At 47.5% G+C, this 27,192-nt stretch overlaps 1 protein-coding gene across 1 annotated transcript; it reads right to left on the bottom strand.

Moving 5' to 3' along the window:
* Window positions 1–1,397: 1,397 nt before the first annotated feature.
* On the bottom strand, window positions 1,398–22,901 carry LOC144509982 (chymotrypsin-C-like). The gene is made up of 8 exons (XM_078239058.1): window positions 22,838–22,901; window positions 19,972–20,060; window positions 14,961–15,058; window positions 13,115–13,249; window positions 10,136–10,272; window positions 8,157–8,302; window positions 6,042–6,194; window positions 1,398–1,487 (listed from the first exon to the last, which is right to left on the bottom strand). The coding sequence occupies exons 1-8, from the start codon at window positions 22,875–22,877 to the stop codon at window positions 1,470–1,472; spliced, it is 816 nt and encodes a 271-aa protein (XP_078095184.1). The 5' UTR covers window positions 22,878–22,901; the 3' UTR covers window positions 1,398–1,469.
* Window positions 22,902–27,192: the final 4,291 nt, after the last annotated feature.

Genomic DNA, 27,192 nt, shown 5'->3' on the forward strand with positions numbered 1-27,192 from the left:
GGCCTTGAGTGAATTGAGAAGGCCTTGTCTACACAACTTCACATGCAGTCATTAGGAAGAAGCTGCAAGAGATTGGCCTTTGAAAGTGGGTTGCAAGGATGTTGGCTCGGGGGGGGGGGGGGACTGGGATACTTTGATGCTGTATAGTGAATGACAAGGCAGAACGGGCCTGTGGAAAAACAAGGGGAACGTAGGATTATAGAGAAGGAATCAGAATGTGAAGAAATGGAGGGAAAATGTTCAAGAAGCAGCAGGCAGTTGGGTGGAGAAAGATCAAGAAGGGTGTGATTTGGATGCCAAAGTATAGATTGGGCAGCACGGCACAGTGGTTAGCACTGCTGCCTTGTGGTGCCAGGGACCCGGGTTAGATTCCTGGCTTGGGTGACCGTGCGGAATCTGCACGATCTCCCTGTGTCTGCATGGGTTTCCTCCCACGGTCTGAAAAACGTGCTGGGTAGGTGCACCGGCCATGCTAAATTCTCCCTCGGTGTACCCGAACAGGTACCAGAGTGTGGTGACCAGGGGATTTTCACTGTAACTTCATTGCAGTGTTAAAGTAAGCTTACTTGTGACACTAATAAATATAATTCAAACTGGAGTTTGAGTTTACAAGGAAGTAGTCTGCAAGTAAAGGGAGCCCAGGTAAAATATTGGATGATAAAACAACAGCTTGAATATATAATTAAAACTGTATACACTCAGTAGTATGGCAATATCTGGACAGAGAAAGAGTTAATGTTTTGGGTTGAGACCTTTCAGAACTGGCTTTAAGTTGCTTAAAGATGTACAAAGCTGTTCTTGACTTCGGGAGGTGGAGCGCAGAATATGTTATCCGAGAATAATTTATATAGTGGCTTTGATGTGATTAAAACATTGATGCACACATTTCCACCAGTTCCAATGAATAGAATTCAGGAGAACCCTCGTGTGCTGATCAAGATTGAATGTGAGGATGAAAAATCTATCATTTGAGACTGCAGATTATATCAAACTAGATTGAAGATACTCCCTGCTTTTGAATGAGAGAGCCTAGTTGTAGACACATCACTTTCTGTGAATGAAAGCCTTGTCAAACATTCAAAAAAAAATCTAGTCTTGCTTTCAAACTGGCTGCGTGGCGGCTCAATTCTGTGTCTGAAGCATAAAGCTTTGATTTAGCTGAGAATTACTTGCAACCTTTTGAATGGCAGGGAGCTGACATGAATGGATATTGGCCAGTGAACTGTGCAGCTAGTGGGGCTAGTGGTTGTGTGATTTGCATGCTATTAACTTTGAGAATAGAAGCCTATGGTTTTTAGATCCATCTGGATGCTGTCCTGTGGTACGAGACCAGTGTCCATTAGTGCATAAACTTATATGTTTTGGAAGGGTGGAGGGGAAAGAACAAGCAAGTTAAAGCAAATAATGATTTATTTATTGATTTGTAGACCAAGTCCACTTTGAATCATGCACCCCTTTTGCGACTCACTTCAGTTGTTTGCCATTATCTGTGGAATAAAAGAAATAAAAACAGTTACTCTCGTCAGGGTGACAAAAGCAGAATCAACTTCACAGAGCAACCTGCTGCTAGTGTGTGAGAGTAACAGATCCTCCGGGCCTCCTTAATGTCCTGATGCCTACTGTGTTGAGGGAGATGGAAATTTTGGTTGTTCTACATTGTGAGCAATCCGTTTTGGAAAGCTCGTGCCCCTCACACCTTTGTCATAGCCTAATGACCCATGAAGCCCTCCTAATCAGAACCTTTAATTCATTCATGGGACATGGACATCACTGGCTGGCCAGCATTTATTGCCCATCCCTAGTTGCCCTTGAGAAGGTGGTGGTGAGCTGCCGCCTTGAATTGCTGCAGTCCATTAGCCGTGGGTTGACCCACCATGCTGTTGGGGAGGGAATTCCAGGATTTTGACCCCAGTGACTGCGAAGCAACGGCGATATATTTCCCAAGTCAGGATGGTGTGTGGCTTGGAGGGGAACTTGCAGGTGGTGGTGGTGCGCCTATGTATCTGCTGCCCTTGTCCTTTTAGATGGAAGTGGTCGTGGGTTTGGAAGGTGCTGTCTAAAGATCTTTGGTGAATTGCTGCAGTGCATCTTGTAGATCGTACACACTGCTAAGAAGTATACTGTTTTATTTTGAGCAAAAATAAAAGCACACTTTCTGGTCCTGATAGTAATGCCTGTTGCAAAGTAAATTGGGTTATCATTGGATCAAGATGGGATCTGGCTTGGCTGCAATGTGCTTCATGGTTGAACTGACCATCACTGCTCACTGACCAGGCTGATGTATAAAGAACCACCACTTGGGAAAGGCACGAAGGGTTACTGCCTCTGAAGCTAAGCTTCAAACCTGCTTTTAAAAAGGAGTGGTAATAATGGGCAACATGGTGGCAGAGTGGTTAGCACTGCTGCCTCACAGCGCCAGGGACCTTGGGTGACTGTGTGGAGTTTGCATGTTCTCCCTGTGTCTGCGTGTGTTTCCTCCGGTTGCTCCTGTTTCCTCTCACTGTCCAAAGATATGCAGGTTTGATAGATTGACCATGGTAAATGCTCAGGGTTTTGGTGGGGGGGGGGGGGGGGGGGGGGGAGGAGCGGGGGAGACTTGCTAAGATGCAAGTTGGTGCAGACTCGATAAGCCTTCACTGTAAGGATTCTATGATGAAATTGACTTAAAAGTCAATCTGCTGACACAGTTAGAAGAATGAGGTCAGATCATTTTAATTAGCTTGATACTGAGAAACAGAGTAACCATTATTAAATGTACTTCTCTACACAGGTGACCTCGTTCCTCCGAGCCAGTTTTTAAATAATTTACGAGTTGTGGGTATCTCCAGCTAAGCCAACATTTATTGCCCATCCATAGTTGCCCTATAGAATCATAGAAACCCTACAGTGCAGAAAGAGGCCATTCGGCCCATCGAGTCTGCACCGACCACAAACCCACCCAGGCCCTACCCCCATATCCCTACATATTTTACCTGCTAATCCCTCTAATCTACGCATCTCAGGACAATAAGGGGCAATTTTAGCATAGCCAATCAACCTAACCCACACATCTTTGGATGTGGAAGTGAGCTGCTTTGTTAAACCATTGTGGTCCCTGAGGTGTAAGTATACCCACAGTGCTGTTAGGGAACGCATCCCAGCAACAGTAAGGGAACAGTAATGTATTTCCAAGTCAGGATGGTGAGCAGCTTAGAGGGGGAACCTCCAGGTGGCGGTGTTCTCAGCTGCTGCTTTAGATGGTAGTGATCGTGGGTTTGGAAGGTGCTGCCTAAGTGAGTTCCTGCAGAGCATCTTGTAGGTGGTACACACAGCTGCCACTGTTCATTGGTGGTGGAGGGAATGAATTTTTATGGAAGGGGTAGCAATCAAGCAGCTGCTTTGCGTTGGGTGGTGTTGAGTATCTTGGGTGCTGCACCCATCCAGGCAACTGGAGAGTATTCCCTTCCACTCCTGACTTGTGCCTTGCAGGTGGCGAACAGGCTTTGGGGGCAGGTGTCAGGAAATCAGTTTCTCGCCACAGGATTCCTAGCCTTTGACCTGCTCTGATAGCCACAGCATTTAAATGGCTAGTCCAGTTCAGTTTCTGGTCAATGGATGTTGAAAGCAGGGGATTCGGCAATGGTAATGCCATTGAATGTCAACTGGGTGATGGTCATTGCCTGGCATTTGTGTGACATGAATGCTACTTGTCAGCCCCAGCCTGGACACTGTCCAGGTCTTGCTGCATTTGGACATTAACTGCTTCAGTATCTGAGGAGGGGGCAGCATGGTGGCAGTGGTTAGCACTACTGCCTCACAGTGCCAGAGACCCGGTTTCTATTCCAGCCCTCGGGTGACTGTGTGGAGTTTGCACGTTCTCCTCACAGCTGTGTGGATTTCCTCTGTGTGCTCCAGTTTCCTCCCATAGTCCAAAGATATGCAGGTTAGTGGGATAAATGTGTGGGGTTATGGTGATAAGGCATGGGTAAGATGCTCTGTCGGAGAGTTGGTGCAGACTTGATGGGCCGATTGACCTCCTTCTGCATTGTAGGAATTCTACGATTTAAGGGGTCACCAATGGTGTTGAGCATTGTGCAGTCACCTGCAAACATCCCCACTTCTAACCTGATTGAAGGGAGATCATGGATTAAGCAGCTGAAGATAGTTGGGCCCACGACACTCCGCTGAGGGACTCCTGCAATTCTGGAGTCCTGGAGCTGAGATGATTGACCTCCAACCACCACAGCCATCTTCCCCTTGTGCTAAGTATGACTCCAACCAGCGGAGAGTTTCCCCCGATTCCCATTGTCTCCAGTTTTACTAGAGTTCCTTGATGCACGGTGGCACAGTGGTTAGCATTGCTGCCTCACAGCGCCAGGGACCCAGGTTCAATTCCCGGCTTGGGTCACTGTGTGCAGTTTGCACATTCTTCCCGTGTCTGCGTGGGTTTCCTCCGTGTGCTCCGGTTTCCTCCCACAGTCCAAAGACGTGCTGGTTAGGTGCATTGGCCATGCTAACTTCTCCCTCAGTGTACCCAAACAGGTGCCAGAGTGTGGCGACTAGGGGATTTTCACAGTAAGTACATTACAGTGTGAATATAAGCCTACTTGTGACTAATAAATAAAGTTAAACAATTGGCCAAATGCTACCGTTGATGTCAAGGGCAGTCACTCCTCACCTCTGGCATTCAGCTCTTTTGTCCATGTTTGAACCAAGGCTGCAATGCAGTCAGGAGCTGAGTGACTCTGGCAGAATCCAAACTGAGCGTCACTGAGCAGGTTATTGCTGAGTAAGACTGCTTGATAACACTGCCTATGACCCCTTCCATCACTTTACTGATGATTGAGAGTAGACTAATGGGGTGGTAATTGGCCGGGTTGGCTTGTTCTGTTTCTTGTGTACAGAATGTACCTGGGCGATTTTCCACATTGCTGGATAGAGGCCAGTGTTGTAGCTGCATCTGAACAACTTCACTAGGGCGGTGTTATCCTGTTCAAATCTCCTCTACTATTTTGTTCATAATATTGTTGGTGACTGTTATCACAAGTTTTTGTCTCAAGGACTCCTTTCTCCTCACTGAAGTTAAGTGAAACAAGGCCTCAGATAATAAAACATTAGCACTGGCGGTTTCTGGGTGACTGAATTAACTGTGCCCAGGTGGGACTGGTTTTCTGAGCCAGCCTTGCCAATGGGAAATTCCAACCTCACTTCCTGCAGGTCATTTGCATCCAAGGTTAGTGTTGCGGGGATGAGTGGCAAGGGAATTTTGGCAGAAGAATCTTGGAAATGCCACTTGCAATTTGCATGTAATGAAATTTTTGACAAATTAGTTGCACATGAACTTCCTCTGGAAAGAATTCTTGTCTCTGCTGAAACTGTCCAGGAAATTCTGGTCTTATAATTCCCATCAGCTGTCAATTTCTACTCTGAAATGTGGCGAATGATGACATCAATAAGGCGGCACAGTGGTTAGCACTGCTGCCTCACAGCGCCAAGGACCCGGGTTCGATCCCCGGCTTGGGACACTGTCTGTGTGGAGTTTGCACGTTTTCCCCCAAGTCTGTGTAAGTTTCTTCTGGGTGCTCCGGTTTCCTCCCACAGTCCAAAGATGTGCAGGTTAGGTGGATTGGCCCCACGGTAAAATTGCCCCTTAGTGTCAGGGGGATTAGTTGTGTAAATACGTGGGGTTAGAGGGATTGGGTCTAGGTGGGATTGTTGTCAGTGCAGACTCGATAGGTCAAATGGCCTCTCTAGACTGTAGGGATTCAATGAAGAGTCCAATTGCATCATTTAACTGAAACAAAAGGGCAACTTTTCTTTTATCCATGTGGAGTGCGTTCCACAGAATTAACATGGATACTTGCTAATTTTAGTTGTCCCGAGGTATGACCCTGTTCTCAATGTTGGATAGTGTGAGGAAAAGCCAGTGCACCATAAAGATTACACATCTTTATATTAGCATTAAATACACCCGTGGGATATTCTGTTCTGTTGTACCCCAGCCCCCAAGACATTTGTCTCATCCATTATCTTAGCCATTCACTCTTATATCTCCAGCATACCTGATTAATCCAGTCATTATAGGCAGAAACACGAGTGAAGACGGTGGGTTTCTTCTTGGCATTGCAACCCAAGCCAGATACAAAACTGGCAATACCATGCACTTGCCAGGTTCCGTCAGTAGCCCGGCAATTTAGAGGTCCACCCGAATCCCCCTGTTGAGAAAGGTTAGTGAGTTTCTTTTCCAAACCAAGACACACCTGTAGCCATGGGCTGCTGCAATGTTGCGTGAAATTAGTTGATCTACTTTTATTTGGCTTGTAGCATGTGAAGTCAGGTCTTACTGACCCATGATACCATTCAATCGATCTCATCTTATATCATGCTTTGCTATCCACTTTTTAACTCAACTCAACACCGGTTTGATGGCTGCCGATGGAATCTACATGTCCACAGTATCTTAAGGGAAATGCCAACTTCTTAACCTTCGGAATACAGGAAAGAGACGGAGAATCTGGCGAACTGCTGCAACGACAATGATCTCTCCCTCAATGTCAACAAAATGAAGGAGATAGTCATCAACTTCAGGAAGCGTAAAGGAGAACATGCCCCTGTCTACAGGGACAAAGTGCAAATGGTTGAGAGCTTCAAGTTTCTAGGTGTCCAGATCACCAACGACCTGTCCTGGTCCCTCCACGCTGACACTATAGTTCAGAAAGCCCACCAACACTTCTACTTTCTCTGGAGACTAAGAAAATTTGGCATGTCCACTACGACTCTTACCAACTTTTACAGATGCACCATAGAAAGCATTCTTCTTGGTTGTATCACAGCTTGGTATGGCTCCTGCTCTGTCCAAGACCACAAGAAACTACAAAGGGTTGTTAACGAACACAGTCCATCACGCAAACCTGCCTCCCATCCATTGACTATGTCTACACTTCCCGCTGCCTCGGAAAAGCAGCCAGTATAATTAAGGATCCCACACGCATCCCAAACATACTCTCTTTCACCTTTATCGGGAAAAAGGTATGAAAGTCTGAGGACACATACCATCCGACTCAAAAAACAGCTTCTTCTCTGCTGCCATCAGACTTTAGAATGCCCCTACCTCATATTAAGTCGATCTTTCTCTACACCCTAGCTGTGACTGTAACACTACATTCTGCACCTTCTCCTTTCCTTTTCCATGTATGGTATGCTTTGCCTGTATAGTGCGCAAGAAACAATACTTTTCACTGTATACCAATACCTGTAACAATAATAATAAATTCTGGAAGGGAGATTTACTGAAATTAAGTGGGATTTCCCAAGGCAGTTTACCAAAAAGTATTCTATTTGGGATTTCTATGAAAGACAGTTTAAATCTGGTGTGGAAAAACTTGTCAGGATATTAACTTGGCTGAAAAAGCTTCATTGCCTCCATTTCCAACACCGATGCCATGGATCGAATGGTCTCAACACAACACAAGACAAGAAATAGAAGCAGGAGGGGACCTCCAGGCCCTTCAAGCCTGCCCCACCACTCAGTAAGATCACGGCTGATCTTTGTTGGCCTCAACTCCTTTCCTGTGCCATTTCCTCCTTGCCCTCTATTCCTCGGTCTATCAAATATTTACCCACCTCCACCACTTTAAATGCTTCTAATGATCCAGCCTCCACCATCCTCTGGGGCAAAAATATTCCAGAGATTCACCACTCTCTGCGAGAAGAACTTTCTACGCATCTCAGCTTTCAATTACCGGTCCTTTATCTTATAGCTATGTCCTCTTGTTCGAGACTCCCCCATGAGTGAAAACATTTTACCGTCCAGTATTTATGTTGTATAATAACAATATTGTCATCTAACTTGGGAAGGCTATTGTGGTTCCTACTTGAATGTGTATTCTACTAAAACTGTAATTGCACTGTCAACACGCGCCCTTCTAAGTGTTGACACAAACACTTCCAAAACATTTCCAATTCTAGCTCTTCCTGCTCTGAATTTTAACATTGTTGGAGCTTCTTGCTGCTCTTGGCCTCACCCTTCTGCAGTCCCCAGAATTTTGAAACCAAGCTCATTGTTTTGCCTCTTTTTACACTCGTATGAATTGCCTTTCGTCCAAGTTTGTTCATTAACCAAAGCTATTCTTCAAATCTTCGCTGTGGTTGTTTACATTCTTTCCCAAATTACTCACATTGCATCCAGCCACGATGCCATCTCCACCGGCGCACACCATCGTCTTCCTCACGGAGAAACCCCACCAGTCCATTTTGGAGCATGTTGTGTGGTCCACCACCGGCATGAGAGCCTGCTGGAGATTGTCGGCGATGGGGCCGTTTGCTGCAATGGGAATCAAAAAGAGATGGTTGACGTCAGCTGCTTTGTTGTTAAAATTTGTCTCATTGTCTCCCCTAATGATGTTGACTCTTTTGGGGTACTCGCCCAAAGTGCTATTATTCATGTGCTAATCTTAGTGAGTGGTTAACACTGCTGCCTCACAGCGTCAGGGACCCGGATTCAATTCCGACCTTGGGTGACTATGTGGAGTTTGCATGTTCTCCCCATGTCTACAGCTTTCTACGGGGGTGCTCCAGTTTCCCCCCACAGTCCAAAGATGTGCAGGTTTAGGTGGATTGGCCATGCTAAATTGGCCTTTAGTGTCCCACAACGTGTAGGTTAAATGGTAAATGTGTGGGGCTATGGGGTTAGGGTGGGGTGGTGGCCTAAGATGCTCTGTCGGAGAGTTGGTGCAGACCCAAAGGGCCATATGGCCTTCATCTGCTCTGTAGGGATTCTATGATGATTCTATAATTGTTAGGGTATTTGAGGGCACAGATAGAGCCAAGCTTAACTCCTTTCATAGGGAGCAGGCAGAGGCCATTCGGCCCTTTGACCCAGCTCCACCATTCCTTATGATCATGACTGATCATCCAATTCAATAGCCCGATCCCGCCTTCTACCCACTTATTCCTCGATTCCCTTCGCCCCAAGAATTGTATTTAACTCCTTCACCCAGGAGTTGAGCAAAGAACTCTTGCCGCTGCACTCCAATCCAATGGAGTGTTAGCATGTATTAACACAATCTCCTTGTCTTCAGTAAGTGAAAAACATCTATCAGTGAAATTCAGACTATAAACCACCAGAAACACATATTGAACATTTATAAAAGGTAAATTAGCAGGATTAAATGCCAATAGGTGGTTCCTTGTTGATTATGTGTCCTCAAAGCAAACAATCTTCCCTTAGGGTGGCACGGTGGCACAGTAGTTAGCACTGCTGCTTCAAAGTGCCAGGGATCCAGGTTCGATTCCCGGCCTGGGTCACTGTCTGTGCGGAGTCTGCACGTTCTCCCCGTGTTTGCGTGGGTTTCCTCTGGGTGCTGCGGTTTCCTCCCAAAAAACGTGCTAGTTAGGAGCATTGGCCATGCTAAATTCTCCTTCAGTGTACCCGAACAGGTGCCAGAGTATGACGACTCAGGGATTTTCACAGTAACTTCATTGCAGTGTTAATGTAAGCCGTACTTGTGACTTATAAATAAATAAACTTTAGTGTCCCAAGATGTGTAGGTTATGTGGATTAGCCATGGTAAATGATGGGATTGCGGGAATAGGACGAGAGTAGGTGGGTCTGGGTAAGAGTCAGTGCAGACTCGATGGGCCGAATGGCTTCCCTCTGCACTGTAGGGATTCTATGATACTGGGAGAATGTTTCCTCTTGTGGGGGAGACTAGAACAAGGAGACACTGTTCAAAAATAAGATTTCAAGACAGATTCGGAGAATATTGATTCTCTCAGAAGGTGGTTAGCCCGGGGGTATTCTGTCCCCCGAAAGCAGTGGATGCTGGATCATTGTGTCTACTCAAGGCCGCATTGGATAGGTCTCTGAGAGACAGAGTTATTGGCAGGACAGGAAAATGGAGTTGAAACCACAGCTAGAAGAGCAATGATCTTATTGAATGCAGGAGCAGGCTTGAAGGGCCAAATGGCCTGCTCCTAAGTCCTATGTGTTTTAATGCACATATCGAGAAAAAAATAACACTTCCTTTCTGGATCGCAGTCTTCCCTTCTCTGGACAGGGGGAGCTAAACAATATGGGCACAGCATTTTGAGAGTATTCTTTGGAAAAATCTGACGGTAACATCTGTATGAAGAAAATACTTTGTGCATCACTCACTGTAGAGACGACCCCATCCAGTCACAAAGCAGGGATAGTTGTTGGGAAGCACGGAATTAGGAGCAGGGATGCAGCCCAGCTCAATTGAACTGGTCAGAGTCACAGGGGTGGAGAGCTTGATGAGTGCAATATCATACCTATGGGGTTGAATCAAAAATCACCAGTCAACAACTGATTCTTAGCAAAAGGAATTAGAAAGAGAACATTTTTTTCCCCAACTTTCTTTTTGGTAAATCAAATAAACTAAGTTAAACAAACTCAGGGGCAAAGCAAGAAGGGCAGCCCGCGAAAAGAAGGGAACACCTTGAAACAAAAGAGAAAGCAGAAAGGAAACTTAAAACATTTTAAATTTAAGGAGGAGTTAGACAGATTTTTAATTGGTAATGGGTTGAAGGGTTATGGGGAGAAGGCAGGAAAATGGGGATGAGGAGCACATCAGCCATGATCGAATGGCGGAGCGGACTCGATGGTCCGAATCGCCTAATTCTGCTCCTATATCTTATCAACTTATGAACATCAAATCAAAATGTGATTCAATTGGTTAGTAATACACCCCAGCCCCCGCGGTGCCCAACAGGCACAGAAGGCCTCGATGGTGCCCTCGGACACCGCATGTTCCCTCTCCAGGGACACCCGGCCGAGAATGAGAGCATTTAAAGAGAACACTATTCCTGGAAGAATTTCCATTAACCTTCAGTAAGAGATTGTCCTGGCATCACCAGAGACACTTCAGGAAGTTTGGCTTCCTGGAACAGCGTACTGTGAGAATCATTGAGTCTGCTCTAATAAGGACTGTGCTGTGTGGCACTGGACTTTGAGTTAAACAAACCTCACCTAGCCGTTGTTGTTGGGACCTCGAAACTAAATTGAAGTTCCCATTCCTGGCCCAATGATACCCTCTCCTTGTGTCTGAATGAAAGCACGCGATGGAATAACCTATCATGAGTTTATTAAACCTCATATATGACAAACTTCCACTTGGTTAAGTTGTCACAGAGCTCTTGGCCCCTGAAGAACCAAACCCTGGCATAACCTAGTCTCAAGTCTCACAACACCAGGTTAAAGTCCAACAGGTTTATTTGGTAGCAAATACCATAAGCTTTCAGAGCACAGCTCCTTCGTCAGATGGAGTGGATATCTGTTCTCAAACAGTGCAACAGACACAGAAATCAAATTACAGAATACTGATTAGAATGCAAATCTCTACAGCCAGCCAGGTCTTAAATGTAGACCTTAAATGTACAGACAATGTGGGTGGAGGGAGCATTCAACACAGGTTAGTACAGAACTTGAGTATTGCAGAAAAAAAGACAATTTTTGAGCAATGCCTTGATCAATCAGTCAAGCTGCCTGGTTTAAATTTCAAACAATGCTCAGAAGTTAACTGTCAGTCACCATCAACTGGTGCATTCTCCAAGGAAAGGCCTCTACCAATCAGAGTCCACTTGCCAACCAATCAGCACTCTCTTCTCATACAGTATAAATTGTTGTTCCCTGTATATTTGGTACTCCTGCAAATTATCCTGATAAGTGCAAAATGAAAAGCTTTGACAAAAAGATGTCTCTTTATTTTCAGCAATACTGCTGTTGTTCCAACTGACCAGGAAACGGCCCCCGCTCTGAAATGAAGTGAAATGACAAAGTCCCATTAAACACCTTGGTCAGCAGGATGTCTTAACACATGGAGCAACCCACTTTCAGGGGTCAGCTATCCAAGCAGCTGAGAGATTTACACCAACATTGCAGGGTTTGGCTTGCACGGAATTAAGTGCACTCACTCTCTTCCTGTTGGAACGTATCCCACCTATCAATAGCATTGAAATGTAAGTTGGCACAGTGAAGGCCAGTATGTGCCCCAGATGCTGCCAGAGTTTCAGCTGGTAAAGACTTGTTGGGGTGGGTTCTTATGGCCTCGCTCGATCCAAGACCATAAAATCACACTCAAAGTCAACGGACCTTCCCATTGTCTGCCCCTCGCCCACTCCGATTCCTGTGGCGAGCGGGACAGTAGAGTTCCGGCGCTGGATTCCGATTACTTGTCCAGGTAAGACTACCCTATCCATTAGGGCTTTGATCAACATGGCTGGACCTAATTGATAAAAACCCCAGCCCCCAGGAGCAACAAGCTAACCACTCCACCATTAATGAGCAGGCTGGATAGTTGACCAAGCAGAGTCCTGTGGGCCTACCTGACTCACACATGGGATTGTCAAAGCTGCTGCACATATCAACTGCATGAGGGTCAGAGGTTTGTCAAGAGAAAATTAAGCAACATTTATTAAAATTGCAACCAGATTATGATTTTTGGTGGTACTGTGATTACGTCATAGAATCCCTACAGTACAGAAGGAGGCTGTTTGGCCCATCAAGTCTGCACTGATTCTTCGAAAGAGCATCTTACCCAGGCCCTATCCCCTGTAACCCCCGGTATTTACCCAGCTAATCCCCCTAACCTACATCTTGGGGACACTAAGGGTAATTTACCATGGCCAATCCATCTAGCCTTGCACATCTTTGGAGTGTGGGAGGAAACCGGAGCACCCGGAGGAAACCCAAGCCCACACAGGGAAGAAGTGCAGATTCCACATAGACAGTCACCCAAGAGTGGAATTGAACCTGGGTTCCTAGCGCTGTGTGGCAGCAGTGCTAATCTCTGTGCCACCCTGTCCTGATTCTTTCCAATTATTCCTGAAATCCAGCCAAGGTTGATGGGCTCTAGTCTTACTTGAGGCTGTGAGGGCTCTTTGGTTAAGGAGTTGGATGCCCGCACCGTGCAAATTGTGGGCAATCTGTCCAATTAACTCACTAACCCACAAAGAGCTATTGGGTTTTGAGGTGGTCCAAGCGAGATGGAAGAATGATGTGGAACTCAGCATGTAATATAGGTAGGGAGCACCCCCGCAAAATTGGAATTGAATTATATTGGGATGTTAACACCCTTTCTTCAACACAAGGATGTAAATTGGGATCTGCACTTACCCAAGAGCAACAAGAATTGGATTCCATTTCTCATGGACAAACATGTTCCCCGGAGCAATTTCCACTGAAACTGATTCCAGCTCTGAAGACTTGAGGTTATGCTTGCCAAGCACCACCCGATACGTGTTGCTCTTGCTTAAAGAGGGGAAAAAAAATCAGAATTTTCAGTCGTCTGGACGGGCACTGCTTCAGTCAATGATGAGAGCATTGGCCGATAATGTCAGATGTTGAATAGAGTAGATGGGAAGATGAGATTAGTTAGTCTGACACCATGGCCACGCTTGCCTCAAGACCGGAAAATCCTGCCCGAGGTCAAGGGACATTTGCATGGTCCACGTCCCGTCCACTACGATTCCCGTGGCGGGCTGGATGGGAAAATCCCGCTCTACGTTTTTGGTTTTCACAGAATCACAGCATGGTTACGGTGCAGAATGAGAAGGAGAGAGATTGAACAGTTTAAACTCATACTCTCTGGAATTCAGAAGAATGAGGGGAGATCAAATTGAGGTATACAAGGTGATAAAAGGTATAGATAAAGTAGACATGGAGCGGATGCTTCCTCCTGTGGGACATTCTAGGACGAGAGGTCTTAGGATAAGGGATAGCAAGTTTAAAACAGAGTTGAGGAGAAACTACTTCTCCCAAAGGGTTGTGAATCTGTGGAATTCGCTATCCCAAAGTGCGGTGGATGCTGGGACAGTGAGTAAATTTAAGGAGGAGTTAGACAGATTTTTAATTGGTAATGGGTTGAAGGGTTGTGGGGAGAAGGCAGGAAAATGGGGATGAGGAGCTTATCAGCCATGATCGAATGGCGGAACAGACTCGATGGGCCAAATGGCCTAATTCTGCTCCTATGTCTTATGAATTTATGAACATTTGGCCCATCGTGTCTGCACCGGCTCTCCAAGCGAGCATCGTGACTTCATGTTGTTCCCCCGCCCAGAATCGTCATGGTGCAGGAAGAGACTTTTGAGGAAGTTTCAAATGCCTTCAAGGTGGAAGAGGAGTGGGAACTGTGGATTACTGCAGTTGTGAGGTTCTGGGAAAGAATGAGTAAAAGTCGGAGGGAGAATCGCTTAGCAGAGAGAAAGACCGCTCAGTCTACTGCATCAGTGCTGGTTCTGTGAAAGAGATATCTAATTTCCCTGCTCTTTCGACACAGCACTACATTTGTTTTTCCCCTTTTGATATATGTATCCAGTTCCCCTTTGAAAATTGCCGTTCCCCTTCATAGAATCATAGAATCATAGAAACCCTACAGTACAGAAAGAGGCCATTCGGCCCATCGAGTCTGCACCGACCACAATCCCACCCAGGCCCTACCCCCATATCCCTACATATTTTACCCACTAATCCCTCTAACCTACACATCTCAGGACACTAAGGGGAAATTTTTCAGCATGACCAATCAACCTAACCCACACATCTTTGGACTGTGGGAGGAAACCGGAGCACCCGGAGGAAACCCACGCAGACACCAGGAGAATGTGCAAACTCCACACAGACAGTGACCCAAGCCGGGAATCGAACCCAGGTCCCTGGAGCTGTGAAGCAGCAGTGCTAACCACTGTGCTACCGTGCCGCCCTTCGCCCTCACGATCTGTGGCATCCGCCTCAGCCCTCATGATGAATATCATCTTCCCCTCCTCGCCATCCTGTACTGTGCAATGGGTTCAAAGACAACGAGGTTACAGATAGTGCACGCAGGATGTTGTAAATGTAGCTCAGGAGGAACAATAGAGGGACGTTTAGAAGAGTGCTGAATGAAAATCAGAATAAGTAAAGCTGAAATGAGAGGAAGTGTAGGGTAGCTGTCACACGCTGATTTGTTCATTTCCAAACTCACCTGATGCAGTGAGCAGCAGTCATCACCCAGTTGGCCGCGATGAGGGATCCACCACAAGTATGGGCCCAATTATCATTTATTAAATATTGGAGAGAGACCTTGGTGAAACAAAAGGGAACAAGTCATGCTGCGGGCTTTGAAATGAACCACCCCCGCCCCCCCCCCCCCCCCCCCCCACACAAAAAAACAATGGCCGGAATTTTATTGCCCCGCCCGCCACGGGAATCGTAGCGGACGGCGGGACAGGACTAGGCAAAGGTCCATTGAACACGGGTGGGATTATCTTCCGGTCTTTGGACGAGTGTGGCTGGAAAATCCTACCGAGATCCAACAGAACTTTCCATTGTCTGCCCCTCACCCGTTACGATTCCTGTGGCAGGCGGAATGGGAAAATACGCCCCAGTGTGGCTGTCCATTGTCATTGCAACATTAATGTCACTGGGCGGGACAGTGGCACAGTGGTTAGCACTGCTGCCTCACAGCGCCAGGGACCCGGGTTTGATTCCAGCCTTGACTGACTGTGTGGTGTTTGCATGTTCTCCCCATGTCTGCATGGGTTTCCTCCGGGTGCTCCGGTTTCCTCCCACAGCCCAAAGATGTGTGGGTTAGGTTGATTGGCCATGCTAAAATTGCCCCTTAGTGTGCAAAGGTGTGAAGGTTAGGTGGATTGGCCATGCTAAATTGCCCTTTTGTTTCCCAAGATGTGTGGGTCAGGTGGATTATGAAGAAGGGATATGACTTCATTTTAGGCAGTTCAGAGAAGGTTCACCAGGATGATTCCTGGGATGAAGGAATTCCCTTATGAGGAAACGTTGCTTTTAGTGCTCACCCCTACAGGTGCGGTTGGTGTGACCCCACTGTATAGAATTGTTGTTATGCCTACTTAATGGAGAAAAATCCACAGATTAACATTCCCTGAATAATCAGGGAACCCAATGATGCGTTTGCAAACAGCAATATTTGTGCAGCGTTCTCAGAGAAATTGAAACAGAGAAGTGGGTCCTGGAAGTGGGTGAAATGTCTCCTCCTCACTTCCACCAATACCACCACCAACATCATGGGGTCACCATTGTCCAGCAGCTCAAACTGGGCAGGGTCAACACATTGGCAGCGCAGAAACTGTGCAATAAGTGGATCATCTTTGGATTCCTCAAAGCCTACCCACTCTTTACAAAGCTCAAGTCAGGACTGTGAAGGACCGGTGGAGACACAAGAATACTGCAGACGTTTGTCAGCATCCAGGACAGAATTGTTCACTCAATCAGCACTGTAAGCATTGAGCTCAATGTTCACCTCTTTTACCACCATGACCTCCATATGTGCCCTCTACAGAATGCCATGCAGCAACTGGGCAAGGCACGGTGGCACAGTGGTTAGCACTGCTGCTTCACAGCGCCAGGGACACGGGTTCGCTTCCCGGCCTTGGGTCACTGTCTATGTGGATTTTGCACATTCTCCCCGTGTCTGTGTGGGTTTCCTCCGGGTGCTCCGGTTTCCTCCCACGGTCCAAAGATGTGCGGGTTAGGTGGATTGGCCACGCTAAATTGCCTCTTAGTGTCAGGAGGACTAGCTAGGATAAGTTCATGGGGTTATGGGGATAGGGCCTGGGTGGGATTATGGGCAGATTCGATAGGCCGAATGGCCTCCTTCTGCACTGTAGGGATTCTATGATTTCAACTGCATTTCCCTCCTGCAGTCTCTAAATACAGTGAAGGACGCTAGCGGCAATGTTGTGGGATCACCATCAACTTCAAGTGACCTTTTAAATTGTACACCATCCCGACCCAGAAATATATCCCCATTCATCGTCGCTGGGTCAGTAATCTGGCATTCCCCAGCTAACATGGTGATGACAGCAGTGTCCCATAAGGTTCAGTGAGAGATGGTGGATCTGCAGGCCCATGCCACCTTTTCTGAGTAAGTAGAAACTGGCAATCAACCACCTTGAGTAGCATCACCCACACCCCCGGAACAAACAAGCACGAAAAGTCAAGATGGGAGCTTTTACCCTCACAAAACAGGCAACTTTCAGGAGAAACACCTCCTGGTGCTGCAGTGTTATTTAAACGCCAGGAGATGGCAGCATTGCTCTTATTTATAAAATTGTATGTGTTTTAATGCAGTTTGCAGTTTAATATTTACAGTAAAGAGTTTTAACAACACCAGGTTAAAATCCAACAGGTTTATTTGGTAGCAAATGCCATTAGCTTTCGGAGCGCTGCTCCTTCGTCAGATGGAGTGGATATCATCTGATGAAGGAGCAGCGCTCCGAAAGCTAATGGCATTTGCTACCAAATAAACCTGTTGGACTTTAACCTGGTGTTGTTAAAACTCTTACTGTGTTTACCCCAGTCCAACGCTGGCATCTCCACATCATGTTTAATATTTATACAGCATCTTTGCTGAATTAACACACCCTGCCCGAAGGCACCATTGTCAAACAAACGTTGATACCAGGTCACGCAGGGGGATAGATACTGGGGCAGGTGAGCCGGCACGGTGGCATAGTGATTAGCACTGCTGCCTCACAGCGCCAGGGACCTGAGTTCGATTCCCGGCTTGGGTCACTGTCCGTGTGGAGTTTGCACATTCTCCCCGTGTCTGCATGGGTTTCCTCCGGGTGCTCTGGTTTCCTCCCACCGTCTGAAAGATGTGCGGGTTAGGATGATTGGACTTACAAAATAATTGCCCTTTAGTGTCACGGAGATTAGGGGGGCAAATACTTGGGGTTACAGGGATAGGACCTGGGTGGGATTGTTGCCAGTGCAGGCTCGATGGGCCAAACGGCCTCTTTCTGCACTGTAGGGATTGGGTGGCCAAAAGGTTGGTGAAAGAGGCAGGTTTAACATGGGTCTTGAAGGAGGAGAGAGGAGGCGGGGGGCGGGGGGGGGGGGGGCGGGGGGTGCGGGGGGGGGGGGGGTGTTCAGGATGGGAATTCCAGAGCACAGGGTCTCAGCAGCTGAAGGCACAGCCAGCCAATGGCAGAACAATGAAAACCAAGGAAGGGCGAGAGGCCAGAATTGGGGGAGCGCAGAGATCTCAGAACGGTGGGCCTGGATGGAGATGGAGAGAGTCGAGGCTGTGGAGGGATTGGAACACAAGGATGGGAGTTAGCACAAAGAAGCTCGATCGTAGCTTGGTTGTCCACTAAAATCAGGGAGGGGGGATTTTCCAGATTCCTCAATGGAAGAAGGTTGTTCTGTGAGGAGGGGGCCGAGTGAACTGAGCCGACACCCTCCGCAGTTTGGAAGAATGAGAGGTGATCTCATTGCAAGATTCTGAAGGGGCTGAACAGGGTAGCAGCCACTGAGAGGTTGTTTCAGTGAACTTACTGTTGACACTGAGAGGCTGACGAGGATCTGGAACAGGGGAACAACGTCAGAGTTAGAGGGCTGATTATTTAGAACTGAGATAAGATAAATCTTCCTCACTCAAAGGGTTGTGAATCTTTGAATTCTCTACCCTGCAGTCTGCAGATGCTCCATTGCAGAATATATTTCAAGCTGGGATAGACAGGTGTTTGGTCTCTCTGGGAATACTGGGGAAAGACAGCTGAGGAAGAAAGTCAGCCATGGACATATTTGTGGTCACTTGGCCACGAAAGGTAATGGAGCGTATCGTAATATTCAACCTTTTTTACTTCTAAAAATCTTGAAGTACAGAAAGAAAGTTTATTTATTAGTGTCACAAGTAGGCTTACATTAACACTGCAGTGAAGTTACTGTGAAATTCCCCTAGTTGCCACAGTCCGGCGCCTGTTCGGATCAATGCACCCTAACCAGCACGTCTTTCAGACTGTGGGAGGAAACCGCAGCACCCGGAGGAAACCCATGCAGACACAGGGAGAACATGCAGACTCCACACAGACAGTGACCCAAGCCGGGAATCGAACCCGGGTCCCTGGCGCTGTGAGGTAGCAGTGCTAACCACTGTGCCACCCAAATCGTGGGTACACACAGGGTAATCAATACGTTCAGACATTATTAAGGCAAAATTGCCTCATGTAATTAATCACTTCCGGGCAGTTCATTGCTTGCACTGAAACCTTATGTAGAAATAATTAAGGAATGATCAAGGGTTTCTGCAGAGTTCGTGAAACCTCTCAATTAAACAGCATGTTCACAACCAAGCAATTTATTTGCAAATTAATTTTGCGTCTGAGCGATACCAATTGTCGACCGACAACTACAAATTAGGTAGATTACGTTTATGCTCAATGAAGCCCAAATAACAAAGGCTAAATAGTTAATAAGTAAAAACAATAGGTCGAGGATTAGATAACTGGAACTCCGCATTGACAAGAGGTCCACATTAAGAGACAGAGGGAGTAGGAGTGCTGACACTATAGTTAAGAAAGCCCACCAACGCCTCTACTTTCTCTGGAGACAAAGGAAATTTAGCATGTCAGCTACGACTCTCACCAACTTTTACAGATGCGCCATAGAAAGCATTCTTTCTGGTTGTATCACAGCTTGGTATGGCTCCTGCTCTGCCTAAGACCGCAAGGAACTACAAAAGGTTGTGAATGAATCCCAATCCACCACGCAAACCAGCCTCCCATCCATTGACTTTGTCTACACTTCCTGCTGCCTCGGCAAAGCAGCCAGCATAATCAAGGCTCCACGCACTCCAGACATTCTCTCTTCCAATTTCTATCATCGGGAAAAAGATGCAAAAGTGTGAGGTCATGTACCAACCGACTCAAGAACAGCTTCTTCCGTGCTGACGTCAGACTTTTGAACGGATCTACCCCGTATTAAGTTGATCTTTCTCTACACCCTAGCTATGACTGTAACACTACATTCTGCACTCTCTCCTTTCCTTCTCTATGAACGGTATGCTTTGTCTGTATAGCACGCAAGAAACAATACTTTTCACTGTATGCTAATACATGTGACAATAATAAATCAAATCAAATTTTAAAATCTGATATCGAACAATGTAAATTTCCAGGAAACTCTGCTGGCATTGTTTTGTTTCTATTTCCGGGAAATGGAAAAGGATCTCTTACCTGCCACGGCCAGCTGTGGGGCTGGGCATCTACACCACCCACAACCCTGGAGGTTATCGGTGGAACAGCGGGTGTGCCGCACCCATAGGCTGCAAGACAAACAACACTCACTCTCAATCTAGTCTGCGTTTTAGAACAATCTTTTCACAGAGACACAGGATGGTGGAATCAGACATCACAGAGGAGGCCATTCGGCCCGTTGTTTTGGTGCTGGCTTCTTGAAAGGGCTGTCCAATTAATCACATTCCCCCGCGATGAATCCTTCCCCCGGTTTTCCTTTGCAAGATAGTGCCAAAGGGTGAAGGCGCTCCGTCACCGGGCTGGGAGCTCCCACTGTTTGACATCTATCTCTGAATGGCCAAAGGAAATTAGGACCCACATTGAAGTTTAAGGCACTAACCTCTTACCATCCATCGCACAGCCCTGAGTCCCACTTTCAGTATCTCCGTGTACGCCCAGGGTGAGTTATTGCACTAGCCTGTGTATCACTGAGCTACACCAACTAGCAAGGCCCAATCGTCAGTGCGCGCTGACTTAACTGATCCAGCCAGGGTCATGCGGCAGAGGACGGGCGGCACGGTGGCCCAGCCGTTAGCATTGCTGCCTCACAGCACCAGGGACCTGGGCTGAATTCCGGCCTCGGGTGACTGTGCGGAGTTTGCACATTCTCCCCGTGTCTGCGTGGGTTTCCTCCGGGTGCTCCGGTTTCCTCTCGTGGTCCAAGGATGTGCAGGTTAGGTGCGTCGGCTGTGGTAAAATGAGCGGGGCCGGTGGTGGGGGGGAGGTGGACCTGGGTGGGTGGGATGCTCTTTTGGAGAGTCAGTGCAGACTCAGTGGCCCAATGGCCTCCAACTGTACTGTAGGGATTCTGTGGTTCTAATGCAGTTAGTGTCAGGGCCAGTGAGCTAGAAAGGGGGGATAGGATCTGTCAGGATTGGTGCGTCTCATCACTAGCTACGGACTGTATATGTGCAGATATCAGGTGGAGACAAAGGCACAACGGAAGATGGTTGTGGTTGTGTTGGAGGCTAATTATCCCATCCTCGGAATATCACTGCAGGACTCCCTCAGGGTCCTAGGCCCAACCCTCTTCACCTGCCTCACCAATGGCCTTCCCTCTGTCATTAGGTCAGAATTTGGAATGTTCGCTGATGATTGCACAATGTTCAGCACCATTCGCGACTCCTCAGATATTGAAGCAGTCTATGTTCAAATGACAAGACCTGGACAATATCCAGACTTGGGCTGACAAGTGACACACAAGTGCCAGACACTGACCATCTCCAACAAGAGAGAATCTAACCATCTCTCCATCAATGGCATCCCCATTGCTGTTTCTCCCACTATCAGCATGGGGATCTGGGGATGGGGCTCGCCATATGAATACTGTGGCTACAAGAGGAGGCTAGGAATCTTGTGGCGAGTAATTTACCTCCTGACTCCCCAAAGCTTGCCCACCATCTACAGGGTACAAGTCAGGGGTGTGATGGAATACTCCCCGCTTGCCTGGATGGGTGCAGCTCCAACAACACTCAAGAGGTTTGACATCATCCAGGCCAAAGCAGCCCGCTTAACCGGCAATCCATCCAGCTTATCAACCATCCGCCCTCTCCCTCATTGGTGCACAAGGGCAGAACTGTGTACCGTCTACAAGGTGAGCAGCAACTTGCCGCGACCTCTACCACCTAGAAGGACAAGGAAAGCAGACACATAGCACCCCCTGCAGCTTTCCCTGTAAGTTACACCCCCCCCCCCCCCCTCACCCTGTATCACCGTTCCTTCACTGTCTCTGGGCCAGCGTACCGGACCTCCCTTCCTGACGATGTCCTGACTCTATCCACACTGGTTCAATTAGGGGGCTCGCCACCACTTTCTCAAAGGCAACGGGTAATAACTGCTGACATCATGAACCCCATGAACGAATAATAAAAAGAAAGCTTCCTCCCTTCTGCTGAGTCGACACAAACGGGCTCTTTCCCCAACAACAGACACTGTTTCCACCACCTTTCCCCCCCCCCCCTCCCCTCCCAGGTTCCGAGCAGTTTGTAAGTGAGGTCCCAGAAGTTAAAATGCAATTCAAGCCAGCCAATGCTTTTTGCACTCACTCCCCCAGCCAGCTGCCCACTCCCTGGTCTGAAGCCCATTCAGATTATAACTGACCGCAGATCCTTCCTGTCCAGCCCCCAGTGTTAAAAAGCTCGCTGATTAACCCCACCCAGGTTTATACACAGAGACTGCCCACATGGGTGAGATACATGTGGCACATGGAGCACACCAGGATGATAGGGAGTGGGATAGCTTGATCTTAGTTTCAGATAAAGCTCGGCACAACATCGTGGGTCGAAGGGCCTGTTCTGTGCTGTACTGTTCTATGTTCTATACAAGATAGCAGGCAGTGCCCAGGAGGCCATTCCTCAGCAAGGAGGCAGCGCCTTTAGGAATGGACATAGGACCATGCAACCAGAGAATCCCTCCAGTGCACAGTGCAGAAAGAGGCCATTCAGCCCATCAATGTCTGCACCGACTCTCCAAAAGAGCATCCCGCTCAGGCCCTCCCCTCCACCTGATCCCCGTAACCCCGTGTATTTACTAGGGCCGATCCACCTAATCTGCACATCTTTGGACTGTGGGAGGAAACCGGAGCACCCAGGGAGAATGTGCAAACTCCACACAAACAGTGACCCAAGCCGGGAATCGAACCCAGGTCCCTGGTGCTGGGAGGCAGCAGTGCTAACCACTGTTGCACCGTGCCACTGGGCACTGCCAGCCATCAGGTCTCTCACCCCAAGTGGTCAGTTTCTGTGTGTAAAAAACAATAAACTCTAGTAGCAGTGCTGGGACGATGCTCAGAGCACACGGTTCTTACCACGGGCCAGGAGCAGAGCTGTAACCACGAGCAAAATCATTTCTATGCCTCTGCTGTTGAGATTCCGCTGCAGTAACATTTATAGAGACTTGCTCGACCTTCTTACCTCGCACCTTATTAATCAATGTGTCAGATTAGGAGCAGAGAATAAAGGGCAGCTCTGTTTGTGTGAGACGGGCAGTTTGTTCCTGACATGTTAACAGGTGCTCAAGGTTTCACCGCAGTTCATTTACAATGGTGTCTTTTTCCAGAAGAGAAGGGGGACGGGTCAGGGCCTGATTTGCCCGATATCAGCAAGGTTCAATAGATCAGCCAGATATGGATGGAGGAGGAGGTCACTCAGTGCACCCAGAGCTGTTTTCGTGTTACGTTCAGCTCTGACCGTGGGCTTGGCCTAGCTGGTACCAATACTAAATATGGGCTTTATCTAGTTGGCACCCACACTAAACATGGACTTGGTCTAGTTGGTATCAACACTGAACATAGTCTTGGTCTGGTTGGATCGTGAATGAAGTCCAGTCCATCACTCAGTCTCCCATCCATTGACTCCGTCTACACTTCCTGCTGCCTTGGGAAAGCAGCCAGCATAATTAAAGACCCCACGCAATCTGGACACGCTCTCTTCCACCTTCTTCCATCAGGAAAAAGATACAAAAGCCTAAGACCACGTACCAACTGACTCAAGAATAGCTTCTTCTCTGCTGCCGTCAGACTTTTGAATGTACCTACCTCGTATTAAGTTGATCTTTCTCTACACCCTAGCTATGACTGTAACACTACATTCTGCACTCGCTCCTTTCCTTCCCTGTGAACGGTATGCTTTGTCTGTATAGCGCACAAGAAACAACACTTTTCACTGTATGCTAGTACATGTGACAATAATAAATCAAATCAAATCAAAACCAACACTGAATGTGGGCTTGGAATAGTTGGCACTGACACTAAATGTGCAGCTCCCAGACTCACCTGGGCCTTTACTGGATTTGAGGACTATGGCCTAAGTCACCTGGAAACTGTTGCCATCGGCGACAGACGTCACGAGTCAGCACTGACAACAAATTGCATTTGTATAGTGCCTTTAATATGGCGAAACATCCCATGGAGCGATAGAAAGCTAAGCTCTGTGCAGGAAGAGCTGAACTCCCCAGGCGCACAGCATCCTCCATATCACAGCAGCTCAATAACTTGGAATGTTTCCAGAGGTTTCGCTTTCAGCAGCTGACACAGGAAGCCATCTCGGACATTATTTATTGTTTGTCTGAGGAAAAGCTTCCTGAATCAGTCCAGAATGTTACCATTCCGTGCCCACATCCCCATTGTACTGTAGCCATGCTTGACTGAAAGTATTGTTTCCTCTCCACTTAGCACATCAGTACTTAGTCCTCGATTTGCAAAGCCGAGGAGAAACATTGCGGATCAGCGATGGATAGTGATTTAGTTGCGCAAATGTTTGGGTTTCCCAACTCTGTTAATTGTAAGAAAATGGAAAGGCTGAGGCAGATGGGATTAGGAATACCGCTCGTGTGAAGGCAGATAAAGGGTTAACTTTCTTCACAGCTCCTGCTTTAATCAGATAGAACTACACAGAACTCCCAACACAGAATCAAGTCCCTCAGCACAACCAGTGTGAGGCGCTGTTTACCCTCCACACGAGCGACCTAATCTCAGGACTTTGACCTGTTCCCATCTCCTCTTTGTCCCTATCCTACCTGTTCCCAAATGTTGACGTTGGCTGGGATTTTCACCCCTGGGGTAGCAGGACTCAGGATCAATTCCCAGCTCGCCTCGCCCTCCTCGGGGGAAAGTGCCCGCAAGGACGGGATTTTCACTGTGAGGGGCTGGGTTGCAGGCTGGCACCAGGTTGACAGACCCGGGAAACACATTGGAAGGAGTGACGGATATAATGGTGGGTGTTGTGACTCTGGGTGGAATTTTACCGGCACGTCCGCCCGCGTTTTGTATGATCCTCCCCAAGGCCAGCGGAGAATGCCGTTCTCCGAGCCTCGCCCGCCTCCGGAATCAGGGCGGGCGTGCCGGTAAAATTCCGGTCTTTGTCCCAGTGAAGCTAAAAACAGAAAGGCCTTAACAGCCCCACACCCACCCCACACTCACAGCCCATTCATTACCCTTCATACACCCACCCACCCCCTCATGCACCTCCATGCCAATGTACGCTCACCCTACAACTCCAATGGATCCTCATGCATTCCCCCCTCCCCCTGCCCCCCTCCCCCTCCCCATATTAGGCTATGCTCCTCCAATTGGCCCCATGGCCTCTCATTCTCCCTATGCCAAACTGTGGCAGTTCCATGCCCATTGAACCACGCACAATACACTGTATATAATTTATTTAATTACTGAATGCGAAGTTCCTAAACCATGCAGTTTATTCTGGTCCCGCTGTGTTGAGTGCGGATTGGCTCCCGCTGAGTCTGTGGATCGGACACTCTTCGACAATGTGCTGTATAGTTTGCTCTCTCTCACAGGGGGCTGTCACTCATGTCCCATTAATGGAGCTTGGCCATACAGGGGCCATGGCCAGTCCTGAGTCTGTTGAGGGTGGACAACTCTTTCCTCGGAAGGTTGAAAACAGGCAGCTGTGGAGTTGGGTTTGAGACCAGGTACTTTTTTGCTGTGTGGAGTTTGCATGTTCTCCCCGTGTCTGCTTGGGTTTTCTCCCGGTGCTCTGGTTTCCTCCCACAGTCTGAAAGATGTGCGGGTTAGGGTGTATTGGCCATGCTATATTCTCCTTCAGTGTACCTGAACAAGCACCGGAGTGTGGCAACTAGGGGAATTTCACAGTAACTTCATTGCAGTGTTAATGTCAGCCTACTCGTGACTAATAAATAAACTTTGTTAAACTTCTATTCATTTGTCCAGGTGGAATTTGCGTTGATGTCTTGTGTGGGAGGGTTTTTCCAGATCAGACTACTTGATGGAAGTCATACCTTGACTGGGCTGAACAGATCAGCATGAAGTACTGAACTTTTTCTATAATTTTGTGGGTTGAATTTTATGTATAGGGTCAATAAACCATATAGTGACAAGAGGATGTGTTAAAAAAGTTTCAGAAAAAAATTTATTAACTTTCCACTGCATTAAAAAAACAATTTTGATACAGCCTGCTAAAAATGTCAATAATGCAGACCCTTTAAACTTTCAATTGGTGAAACTACAAGCACTTGACCTCTTAACCTGTGTGAATAAATATTGAGCAAATGACAGCATAGATCAGAGGGATGGAGATGTCAATCAAATAACATTTTGTGCTCAAACTAATGGATTTCTGGGGCTCTCAGCCAAGCCTCATTATGTATTCTTGACTAATGGCCCAGACATACATTAGTCTCCTGTGTGATACTTTGTCCAAGGTTTTCTGAAAGTCCATGTATGCCATGTTGACTGCAATCCTCCCAACCAACTCTACTCAGGCTCGTCAAGCATGGGGTGGGATTCTCCAGCCTCCCAGCCGGATGTTTCTCGGTGGTGGAAGATGGAGTGCCATTCGCTGGTGCTGGGATTCTTTGGTCCTGCCCCTGCCAATGGAATTTCCCATTGATGTTAACCCACACCACCGGGAAACCCACAGAGGGGTGCGCCGCCAATCGGAGCGGAGAATCTTGCCAGGGTAAATGGCCGGACAATTCCAGCCCTGATTCCCCTTCTGAAAATCTAACAATTTTCTCATTTGCGCTAATTTCAAAGTTTAACAAAGTTTATTTATCAGTGTCACAGGTAGGCTTACATTAACACTGCAATGAAGTTACTGTGAAAATCCCCTAGTCGCCACACTCTGCCGCCTGTTCGGGGACACTGAGGAAGAATTTAGCATGGCCAATCTACCTTTCCAGCACGTCTTTCAGACGGAAACCCGAGCACTCGGAGGAAACCCACGCAGACATGGGGAGAATGTGCAGGCTCCGCACAGACAGTGACCCAAACCGGGAATCGAACCCGGGTCCCTGGCGTCGTGAAGCAGCAGTGCTAACCAGTGTTCCACCGTGCCGCCCTCCATTTAAATACTTAGCAATTTTCACTTCTAATTTTAAAAATCCAGCGTTATTCTCTGCTGTAAATATTAAACTGATTAAAGTTAAAAGTTAAAGTTAAAGTTTATTTATTAGTGCCACAAGTAGGCTTACATTAACACTGCAATTAAGTCACTGTGAAAATCCCCTAGTCGCCACACTCCGGCACCTGTTCGGGTACACTGAGGGAGAACTTAGCACGGCCAACGCACCTAACCAGTGATTGTCCAGGTTAGCTGTCATCCATTTTGAAAATGAATATCCCTGGCCTAATCTCCAATCCTTTGACACGCTTTCACTCTCAACAGAACAACTGTGAAATAGGGT

This window comes from Mustelus asterias, chromosome 22, assembly GCF_964213995.1.
Source record: "Mustelus asterias chromosome 22, sMusAst1.hap1.1, whole genome shotgun sequence".
NCBI classification, from domain to species: Eukaryota; Metazoa; Chordata; class Chondrichthyes; order Carcharhiniformes; family Triakidae; genus Mustelus; species Mustelus asterias.